Raw genomic sequence first — 12,096 nt, 5'->3', positions numbered from 1 at the left:
TCTAGTCAAATTCAGTCTTGAAAAAGCACTTTAAAAACTTGGGTAACAATTCAGTTTAGCACTGATTGATATTATACACTAGATTTCCCCCAGAGCTTTCCTTTCAGCTGAGTTATAAACCTCTTAAAGACGTTGACACTCAACTTCCTAACTTAAAAAAAAGAAAGAAAAAGAAAATAAAAATACTATTGTACATGAAATTGACAAATGCATAAATCTGTACTAAATAGTCAAGATTACAGTCCAATCTTCATTCTGAAGTCAATAATGACTGTATCTGAAACACTGATCACTGTGTTTAATATTGAAAACTGTACTTTTAAAATTCTTGATAGAGAATATAATTTCTATGAGGGGGTTGTCAACTGAGTAGGAAATATGTTTAACTCTGAATTAATGTTTAGTAAACCTGCTAAAACAGGTTACTTTGGCAGCAAATTGCATTACTGGTCCAAAAGTGTGATTATACCTTCCTAAAAGTCACTCTGTTTATAAGGGAGCACTTAATGCTTTTAAGAATATCAATCATTAAACAGTAAAAATAATGACTACTACAAATGGGCATACTTTCTTCCCTGCGACAATACATGAGAATAAAGGCTTTAGATGAAGAAAGAGAAGTTACAAATATCAATAAAAATTCAAGAGAATGCTTGGTTTATGTTGGTAATTTCATCATTTAGCATTTTGCTCAATCCAACATTTTTACAAGGACTTCAAAGAAGGGACTGAATTCTCTTATTTTAATTTCAGCATTTCTTTCTATCTTGGTAGGTCTTCAGTTTGTTTTGCCAATGAATAATGAAATATTCGACAGAGAGAGAAAAGGTTATAAAAGTAGAAGAAATCTTCAAACTCTCCACCAAATTCTTGGGGCAAATATTTGGCTGAATAATATGAAGTAATGCTTATATTCCTGCAGATGGTTCCCTTATCAAAGGATTTGCTTAGTGAGTTAGTATTGATGACACATTCAGGCTTTTTAATATCCTGCTTCTGGTAACGAAATTATTAGAAACAGGAAGTAACCTCCTTAAGTGGAAAATCTGGCCTACACATCACTGGTCACCTTGGCCTCTTTATCAAAAAGGGCGCAAAATACTGGACATGCAAATTGCCACAAACATTTAACACCTGAACACGTGAAAAATACACACAGGGGTAAAAACCAACCTTCCAGGCCACGTGGGAGGGAGCGCTGTACTCACCACGGTGACGTTGAAGGCGTACAGGAGGTCGAAAGGCAGGGCAGCGATTAAATCAATGATGAACCAGGTTGTGACATAGTGGATGCAAATTGATCTTGCTTCAAAGATAACTTGGCCAGACTTGCTGACATAGGTTGTTCGAAAATTTAAAATAATATCTGCTTGAGAAAAAAGGATAGAGAAAGAGAAGGAAGGAGAAAGAGAGAGAGTAGGAGAGTCAAGGAAAGAAGAGGATGAAAGGAAAGGAGAAGGTGGGCAGGAAGGAAGGAGGAAGAAAATTACATTAAGTTAGACTAACAGTCACCTCGTAACATATTTCAGATTGTCAATATCCAAAAATACTTTTTTTCCTTTTTTTTCTGTACTGAAGCATAGTCAGTTACAACATGTCAGTCTCCGCTGTACAGTACAATGCCCCAGCCATATACACACACACACACATTCACCTTCACAACACGCCTCTTGACAGATCTAGTTCAACTTGACAAGTAGGTACTGGAGAAGGTGAAGAAAGAAATATTTTCTGAACCCTTAATATATTCTAGACATTGGGCCACGTGTTAAGATAATTAAAATAAATAATAACAACAACAGTCAACACTTACTAAATGCTCACCATGGACCAGGCTTGTCCTAAGAGCTTAGCATAGGCTGTTTCACTTACCACACCGTCTAATACCATAGTAGACGGTGTTAACACAGTAGACCGTGTTAACAGAGGCAGAAACCAAGCCTCAGTGGGAAGAACAGATCATTCAATGATCATGTTGAACAGTGGCAGAGATGACTTTGAACACAAGTATAATCTGTAGCCTGTATTCTTTTTATCCTTTTTTTAATCTAATAGTAATTCTATTCCATGCATGAAAGGTTTACTAATCTCTGTATGGATATGAAATTCGTCCTTGCCCTGAAGGTGCTTGTATTCACAAAATACCATTTCTTGTTTAGATTTCTAGGTTAAATCCCACTCCACTTAAATGGAAGATGTAATCATTTCCAACCTTTCCTTCCATCCTCCTTTTACTGTATTTTTATGTCATATTATATTTTATGTTTATATTTATTTTACATTTACACTATATTTTACTATCTGTTTATCAAACTGTTTACAATGTATGAGGTCCTTCTGAGTGTTGGTCAAATGACAAAGCCACGTGGATGGTCCTGAGCTCAATCCTGTCGCCTATGCACAAACTTCTCCAAGTCTGTCATACAGTTCCTGGGTTAAGTATCAGTAAAGCGTTGGGAAAGATGATCTTTTCCTTTATCTGTTTCAGAGTTGAGTACAACCAGGCCAGAGGGAATTTCAGGATTGGTGAATACACGTCAGTGTGATGAGGGTTGAGAATTTTACAGACTGGTGACTCCAACAGAAAGATAATTCTCCGTGGAACTCCGTTCTTGGAGAGCACTGTGACTCTGTGACAGTGACAGGTGTCGGGAATGTGGGAAGTAAACAACCCCAAGAGAAGAGGAATTCAGGGAGTTACAAAGCCAATACTAAGCTCTGAGTTAAGTAACTTTTAAATGAATTGGAGTGCTCTTTACGGCTAATTTCAACCACTGAAATAGTGTTGTATGAGGTTAAGAATGTTGAAAGCGTGATCATGATGATAATAAAAATTACAATAACACGCACTTTGCATATTTGCATATCATTCTTACTTTTCACTTCAGATCACATTGGAAGGCAGAATTCTAAAATGACCCTCACCTCCATGGCCCTCACTGTCAGAGGACCTCTTCCCCTTGGGTAAGGGTGGAAACTGTAAGCATGGGAAGATACCAAGGCACGATCATGTTGATGATCTAACCAGCTAAAGGGGGAACCCTGCGTAGCCTGGGACCTGATGAGACAAGCCCTTTAAAGCAGAGTTTTCTTCATCTGGTGTTAAGGGACTGGAAGGCAGGGAGGCGTGCTCTTGCCGCCCTGGAAGAAGGCAACTGCCATGTTATGGGAAGGGCCACATTGTGGGGATGGAGGGCAGCCTCTAATTGCTGAGAGCGACCCCTCGTTTACATCTAGCTAGAAGTGGAAACCGCAGTCCCACAACCATAAAGAAATGAAATTTGTTCAACAGCTGCATGAGAGAACCTGAGTTTCGGAAAGGGACACAGTGTAGAGGACACCTTGATTTCAACCTTGTGGGGCCCTGGGCAGAGAATTCAGCTGAGCTAGTCGTGGACTTCTGACTCAGACGAACTATGAGATAATAAATGTGTGTTGTTTTAAGCTGCTACGTGTGTGCTAATTTGCTATACAGCAATAAAAAACTACTGTAATATTTATTAAGTCATCTGGCCCTCAGGATAGCCTTGTGAGGTGAGATAATATAGGAATTACGACAAGGCGGGTGACTATTACGTTACTACAGATAACACATATATTCTTAGTATGATCTGAGTGCTGTTCTAGGACCTTTATAATCATAATCTCATAGACTTCCTACAACAGTGTTAAGAGGTAAGCAGATTTATTAGCCCCTCTTACAGGTGAGGAAACTGAGGCAGAAAAAAGCCAAGCGATTTGTGCAGGGTCACACAGATGACGAAACTGAAGCACAGGATTAGACTCAGATCCAAGTCTCTTAAGTTCCAGTTCCATGCTTTGGGTTTTGGTGCCTTAACAGAGATCAGTCACACCTCAGATCTGGAAGCAAATTCCAGGTGACTCGATAAGAAAACATTAATTAGACTATTGCAAATGATCTAACTTATTAAAATGGCATTATTCAAAGTCATACTCTGTCAAAAAATAAAAGTACTACAATACTTCCACAATTATTAATATTGAGAATATGAAAGGATGAAGCTTGTCAATAAGCCACTCAAAGGATGCAAACAATCCCAAGGTGATTTCCACTGCAGACTAAAAATGCTACCACAGCAAAGGACCCATGCGTCCCTGAACCGTGGCCACCAAGAGGGAGCTGGGAGCTCTGGAGAATGCCCTGAAGTTACTACGGTTTCTCTTTAACCTTCTAAACCCATGCATTTGTGCATTAGCAGAGCAACTGAACAGGTTAGACCACCAGCTGTTGAAATAAAGCAGAGATTGCAACCTTCTGGTTTTCAAAAGAAAGCTCAAGTTAGGAATTTAAGTTTCCATCTTCGGAATGAGAAATCCAAAGAGTTGTTTACCAAGCCCTTCAGTGAGCTTTGGTTCCTAAAACACAGGCTGAGAGAGTCTATAAAGTCATTATCAAATTGAAGGAATAAATTCCTTGGTCACTAGGTTCTATCACAAATTTTACAGAAAACCTACTGCCACCACCCACATACCTAGGGCACTCTCCCGAACGGAGGAATGAATGACAGGATTGGTTTTTGGTTGACTGATACAGCAAACATTTTTAAAGCTATGTGGTTGACTAAAGAATAAAACAGGGGTGCAGGCTGCTGAATAGAAAAGGTATTTTCTTGGATGAGCCATTACACAATATCAATTTAGAAACGTTTTAAAAAGGTAATCTGTCAGTTAATTGGATGAAAAGAAGATATGCTTATTTTAAGTTTAAAAAGAAGTACTGATAAGACTTTTACACACAAATAGTGTTAACACAAAAGAATAAAGGCTACTTTTAAAATTTACGGATACAAATGTTTTTGAAGTAATTGAATATTTTCGGGGAAAAACTTAGATACACATATGTCATATTCTCAGATTTCTAGGACTGCAGTACATTATAAAGGCTGTAGGTTTTTTGAGTGATGAGTATTATTTTTAGGTAGCTTATTTTTTAAAAAATTACTTTTGTCATACATATAAGAATAGACATAGTTCTGTTCTACTGTTTTGATTGATTTACAAAACATTTTCACGTTCACTAGTTTGTGTGGTTCCCATGGAAACGCTCTCGGGTGTACTATCACTGTCATTTTACTAATGACTCAGGAGACTTAAGGAAATTGTTTAAAGTCATGAAGACAGTAAGCAGGAGAGAAACAGGACGTCTTCTGACTCTCAATTGCATTTTCTTTCCATTATCTTAAAGCTTTACTGCGCTTTCAAATTATTTTAGAGGCAGTAACGATAGGTCGGCGCAGGGAAATGCATTTCCAACGGGAGCCCTTAGATCAGTTCAGTATGAGCAGCACACAGGTAAGGGGATATTAAATCAGGGTCACAGAACTGAGTGTGGGGAGAAGAAGTGTCTTTGCTTCTGGACATACAAGGAGGAAGCATTTGTCCAGGGACAACGGAGACTTCCCTGAGAAGGATGTGATGGCCACGTAAGTATTCCCTTAAATGGAAGGCAGAGATGGGTGGCACGAGTTCCTTACGAGTGCGGGAAACAGAATAAAATTAGATTATGATGAGAGAGAAAAGAACCTTCCAGACCCGGGGTCCCTCGTAAGAGAACCGTGGGGCCAAAGTGGAGGTTCACCAGCAGAGGCTGCAGCCACCCTGCCCCCACACCCTGTGGCTGCCTCACTTCCCATGAAGTTTTACATCTTTGGTGAATTCAATCAGCCGCTCATTCAGGTGCTGCAGTGAGAACGTGGTCCCCTCCAGGCAATCCACAGCCTCCCTGAAAGGCGGCAGTGTGGTTTTCATTTTGAGACATCTAGAAAGCATAACGTTTTTCAACTTTATCTTGAAAAATACGTGAAAGTTCACTAACATTCAAATTTCTGTAATTTTTATTGTTAAATTCACTTACTATCAACATGCACAATGGTACGTCCATAAGTACACATACACACACAGTTTGAATCAGGAAAAATATTCTCCACACTGTAACGAATTAGTTTGTAAGAATTTAACACCTGGAAACATTAATGCCTCACGTATGTGTATATGCGTAAGCGGTCTCTCGTGGCACACAGTGCTGGTATCCTGTGAAATGAGTAAACAAGCAGGGCATCAGAGAACTACCATCCATACTCTCTGTGGTTTATAGAATTTTTAAAAGATGGATCAGAATATACCCCACCAACATGAGGCAGAATATAATTGAGTTACCTGATGATTCAGATGACACTGAATTCTTCCGCAGGATCATCAGTCTCCCTTGCGGTATTTAGGTTTTACATAAGCATGATTAAAATAAAGACAAATCATAGAGAACTGCACATGTTCTGTTCTCGTATTGTTAAGACCTCCAAAAACAAGTGTTTCATTTTCCTCCCTCACTGGATGGTTGTTATCTGAGAACTAAAGAGCAAGATTAAGTCCAGTTTTTCCAGTTCGATTTCCTCGAGAACTTATGTAATTAGAAAGTAACAAAAAGAGGTTAAATTTGATATGGCAGAAGTTAGTAGATTTCTTTTCTTTATCAGCATGCATGCCAGATGGGTAATAATTTTGAAATAATATTGGCTTACTCGTTAAAAGGTAAATTAAAATATAATGGTGTGCATGAGAGCATACGCACCAAATGCAAATAATTAGTATCTTCATTTAGCCATTTCTTTAAAAATTAATCGATGTAGTACAGCGTGGGTGGAGGGATATTCAACTTAACAAGCTGCCGACAAATATTCTAAAGATACCCTGTCTTTTTCCATTGCTTATGAGACACTCCTCTGAACACAGTTGGATGCCACAGCAAATTTGAGGTTGCAAGATGTGGGAAGAATGAATAACTGGGAGTTGATTAATGAAGAGGCTTGAGGGTCTAACAATCCTCAGAATGACTGTAATTGATGCCTAATATGACAAGATTTTTTATACCACTCAATCCTTGCTCATCTTGTCAGCATTTGTCCCTCTTGCTTACCTTAAACGACAGATATATGGAAAAGAAAGGGTGGCAGATGCAGTGAGAAGCAGTATTTAAGAGCAAATTGCCTGTAGAAGAAAACAAGGCTGAAAGAAGGCACCTGCGTGGGACAAGGGGTGGTTGATGTCGTCACTGGTCTCTGTTTTGTACCCGAGTGATGGTGGACTCTGACATCAGTTTTGAGCCCCAACATCAACATCAGAGGGACCCACCCAGAAGGGAAGTCCTTCTAGCCTAACACTTCTGTGAATGCAGGAACCATCCACATCATGCCTCCTAAGGATGGGCTCAACCAGGCACTGAATGCTTCCAGCAATGGTGAGCCCTCTGCCTTTTGAGAGCGCTGTCTCAGTTTGACGCGTCCTTGACTAGGTAGTTCCTACTTTCCTCAAATAGATGTTTTCCTCCTTCTAATTACCTCTCCTTGGTTCCAATTTTGTCCTTAGCAGCAATACAGAATATATTCACCTTTCTGACCCAAAAGCCCTTCTTACAAATATTGGAGATCAGTCATCAAGTGCCCAAGTCTGTCCATCTTCATTTCTTTCAACTGTCTCTTACTGGTATGGCTTCCTTTCCCAATCCTGACCCTCTTCCCCAGTTTGGTGGGTTTCACAGCAAAGTCTCCTCAAAGATAGGGTTTGGGCTCTTTCTTTCTTCCCTTTCTTTTTCTTCTCTTCCTTCCTTCCTTTTTCCCTCCCTCCCTCTCTCTTTCTTTCCTTTCTCTTTTCAGGCTGAACTTTGATTCATTTTACATAGAGAGCTGCCCCATCAACTTTCATTTTGGAAAGAAATTTTCAAGTCTTTAACACAATAAAGAAAAGAAAACCACTCATGTAGTTGATTACTGTCCTTTTGGAAGTAAGGTACTGAAAAGACAGCAGAATAGGCCATCCCCAAATATGCCACTTTGGCATAACAACTGTTTTGAGCTGAAGGCAACTGAGAAGGAACAAAACCCAGAAAAGCTCCCTGCCCTCCTCCTATTTGCCTAAAAGTAGGACATAAATTCTCAAGAGTGTCCCTCCTCCCTTCTCTGCCAGGAAAGACAGAAGTCAATCCCCGGCAGCCTGTCAGGTGCGGAAGACAGTAGCAAATAGGTGTACCCACCAGCAGTGCTCAGAATTCTCATTCATGCACAGTCTCACCAACACTTGATGTTACCCCACTTAAAACATTCTGCCAATCGGATGGTAGTATAATGATTCTAGTAATACATTTAGAATGGATTTTTCCTTTAGTAATGCAGCCTTAATAAATTGTTGGGGAATCTTAAAAAAAAATGCTCTTGCATTACTATTAGTTGAAATAAACTTTTAACTTAAATTCTCCAGTATTGGTTTTTGTATGGACTGCTTCCAATTGACTGCTTCTGTTTCTTTTTGGAAGACCTCCAGCATAGCTATACTGTACAGCTTTGCAACGTCCTTAGGTACTATGAAAATGTCGCAGTTGAGGACCTGCTGTGCAGGGTCCTTGGCACCCAGAGACCGACAAGGCACCCAAGAGAAGGATGCCCCTGATGGCGACTGTGACTCTCATTTTATCATCTGATGTCATTCTGCCTGTCGGTGCACGAGTAAGCCCCGTCTGTGAGGATGCTGGTAGGCCCCAGGAGACAGCACACGTGCCCAGCAGACCTTTGTGAGAACCCCCACCTACTGTCTATGGTCAACTGTTTTCATTCTACTGACTTTGAACACGGCTTTCACTTTATTGTCATAAGGTTATTGTATCAAAAAACCTCCACATAACATAACATAATAGCATACTGGTATGTGTAAAAACTACCAATTTGGGTTCCCTATAAATTACTCTCTTTTTCAGGTGCTCTGTAACTCTAAATTAGATATTGAACTTTGGAATTAGTGGATCATTTTTTATAAAATAATTTAATGATGAAACATAAACCTACTAGAAAACCATGATTCAAGCATACACTGCTTAATTATAGAAGGTCCTTTGGAGTATTTATTCAGTTTATAGTTACAGTTATCAAGTGGTAACATTTCCAAATTTAACTGCAAGAGAAAATATAAGGACTATCATATCTATAATACCCAGTCGTGAAATTAAAAAAACTAATAATTAAAGTCTATTAATTTCATATGAAATATTAGTTATCCAAGTAACAAAACTTCGAATTAATAAAGACTAAGATAGATAATAAAAAATGTGTCGATATCAAGGTTTACTGTTTGCTCCAATGTGAAATTCAACATATACATCCTCATTAGAAACATTTTAAATCATAAGAGCTTTACTAGTTACGTAAGTGTTTACATTTTAATAGGACTTTCATGTCCATTTTCATATTTGAGGAAAGTAATATCCTTAGGATCGGTGATAGTTCGGGTGCTATTTACCAGATCTTTCTGGGTCTCTGCCTCCTGGTATGATCCCACTTGCCACCACTTGAAGAGCTGAAGCACGTCTCTGTGACTTGCTCTGGCTAACACTGTGAGATGGGGAGGAGCCTGAAACACTGATGGGCAAACCGTGGACAGCTGTGTGCAGCTCCTCACCGCTTCCTCTCCCTGCCCTGAGGGTGTGGTGAGGTGGCACGTCAGCCTGGGTTTCTGAGGGACCGCAGTGGGCAGGGCTCACAGCTGACCCACACTGGGTGCACGGCCTGAGGGCGACACGAACCTTCGCGTCCCATCCCACCGCGAGTCTGAGGTGGCCCGTGACCACAGCAAACCCCAGCCCATCCTGACGGACATCCCTCGAGGGCTCCAGAGAACTTGAGTGGCTCACAGGGAGAAGCTGGAGCCAGGCTCCCGGCTTGCGAACCGCTGTGCACTGAGCAGGCATTAGCTGCCTTTCCTGTTATTTCCAGTCGTGCTGCTACCATCTACAGGCTTCGAAACTGGGAAACAGGGACCGTGAGTGAGTCACCCCAGGCTGCCTAACCTATTCATCCTACTACCTTTATTGTTACTTTATAGACATGATACACATAATACAGTGGTGCTAAAATGACAGTAAAATACCAATAACACTGCACAGCACAAGGAAATACATACAAGATCTTATAGTAGCTCATGGTGAAAAAGAATATGAAAATGAGTAAGTGTATATTCATGTATGACTGAAAAATTGTGCTGGACAGCAGAAACGGACACAACATTGTCAACTGACTATAATTCAATAAAATTAAAAAACCAATAATGAAAATATTATCAGGTAACATTTATTAAAGCCTTGCTACTTTAACGTGATAGAGATTAAGTACTGTGCATATATTTGCTATTTTGATCCCTACATGGTCACTGTGAAGTGGCTTCTACATTCACGTAGTGACAGGTAACAGACTCAGAATTAACTTGCCCCAGGTTAGCCAACTAGAAGTGAGAAGCAGGAATTCACACTTCGAGTCTGTCCGGATGCTACCCCCACAACACTTTTTATGATAATTCTTCCTCTCCTTCCAGCCTAGAAGAGGGATTCTTCTGGTAATGTCTATAAACTGAGTTTTGAAATTTAAGTAATTTTTAAAGTCACAAAAAGATAAAGCATTTTGACTACAGGCTGCCATATACATAAGTTGTTCGACATATTTCAGAAATGTTTTATTTCAAGAATTACACGTATACTGTGAAACACACTGGTCTTAAATGGCGGGCTTGATGAATTTTCCCAAAGCTGACCATTTTTGTCACCACCGTGGATACAGATACAATATTGCTTGGGAGACAGAACATTAGAAGCCTTCATGATGCTGTCCTGTCATTAACACCCCCACCCAAAGTCATTGTTGTCCCAGTCATCACAGAGTAATTCTGCTTAATTAGTTGGGAACTCTGTGTAAATGGAATCATACAGTGTGCATTCTGGTGTATGAATTCCTCCACCAGATATTGCTTATGTGATTTTCATCAATTTGGTATCATGATACCATGTTTGCTCTTTTTAATTACTGTATAGTATTTTATTGTATAACGATACAGAAATTGACTTCTTATTTTTATTATTGCTGAAAATTTGATTTGGGTTGTTTCTAATTTCGCCTATTACAGTTAATGCTCTTAGAAATAACTATCTATGCGCACACACACACACACACACACACACACACACACGATACCTGTACCTCTCCCTGTATAGGTTTAGGTATGTCTGTTGATTCTATGAGTCAAATTGCTGGGTCATAAAGTAATTCTATATTTTACGTTAGTAGCCGCTGGCAGGGAGTTTAACAAGAGACACTGTACTAAATTACATTTCTACACACAGTGTATGATATTTCAGGTTGTTCCATATCTTCCTGCAAACTTGGGAACTTCAGTTATGTTCTGTTTAAGTAATTTATGTCTGTACCAAGGTAACTAGGATATTGTACTCTGATGTCTTCCAGGAGTTTTATTTTTTAACTTTCACATTTTGTCCACAGTCCATCTGCAATCAATTTTGTGTATCATATGATACAGGAGCCAGGATTTACATTTTACCAGTGGATATCCAGTTAAGTCAGCACCATTTCAGAAAACATTATTATTTGCCCAAAGCATTTCAGTCACACTTTCGTCATAAATCAGGTGATCATCTATGTGTAGATCTGTTTCTGATCTCTGAATTTTGTTCCAATGGCTTGCCTATCTGTTACGTATTAGCTTTTCCAGGACAGCCAGAAACAGAGGTGTCCAAGCTATACTAAGGACTCGCAACAGCATTCAAAATGTGACTAATATAGTTGGTTTTTAAAGCATAAGTTCATTAGTCACAAAGCTGAAGTGTTACACTAAAAAAAAAAAAACAAAAACTAAATGGATTTTTTAAATTAGAAATATTTAAATTAGAAATATTGAATCTGAAGTATTTAAAATAATGGAACCATGCTTGATTATGAGAAAAATAGATTCTCACTTAAGCACATTATGATTTCAGTTATTTTTAGGAATGCCTTCAGTAGAAATCCCATTTGTGTAATGCCGGAATTGCATTTCTACTTGTGGTTTCTATAATTCAGCTTATTTTTAGTCATCGTGAAAAGTAAAATCACAAAAAGATCAATAACACCAAGCCAGTCCCATCTGGTTTCAGTAACGTGTGAACAGGCCCTGGCGAAAATGCCAAAGTTGGGGCACAGAGTAGTCATCTGCTCTAGTCCTATTACGTTCCAGGTCACTGAAGTCAAAGGGAAAGTTGGAAAGGAATAC

At 39.3% G+C, this 12,096-nt stretch overlaps 1 protein-coding gene across 1 annotated transcript in view; it reads right to left on the bottom strand.

Annotated features, from left to right (window-relative positions):
* Positions 1-12,096, bottom strand: part of KCNH8 (potassium voltage-gated channel subfamily H member 8) — a 351,827-nt gene that overhangs the window by 123,112 nt on the left and 216,619 nt on the right. Inside the window, exon 6 of the mRNA XM_010975364.3 lies at positions 1,209-1,366. Coding sequence (XP_010973666.2) covers positions 1,209-1,366 — 158 coding nt within the window. The remainder of the gene's footprint in view (positions 1-1,208; positions 1,367-12,096) is intronic.

Source organism: Camelus dromedarius, chromosome 2, assembly GCF_036321535.1.
Source record: "Camelus dromedarius isolate mCamDro1 chromosome 2, mCamDro1.pat, whole genome shotgun sequence".
Lineage (NCBI taxonomy): Eukaryota > Metazoa > Chordata > Mammalia > Artiodactyla > Camelidae > Camelus > Camelus dromedarius.
The sequence above is the reverse complement of the archived record's forward strand: the minus strand, read 5'-3'. Positions and strand labels throughout refer to the sequence as shown.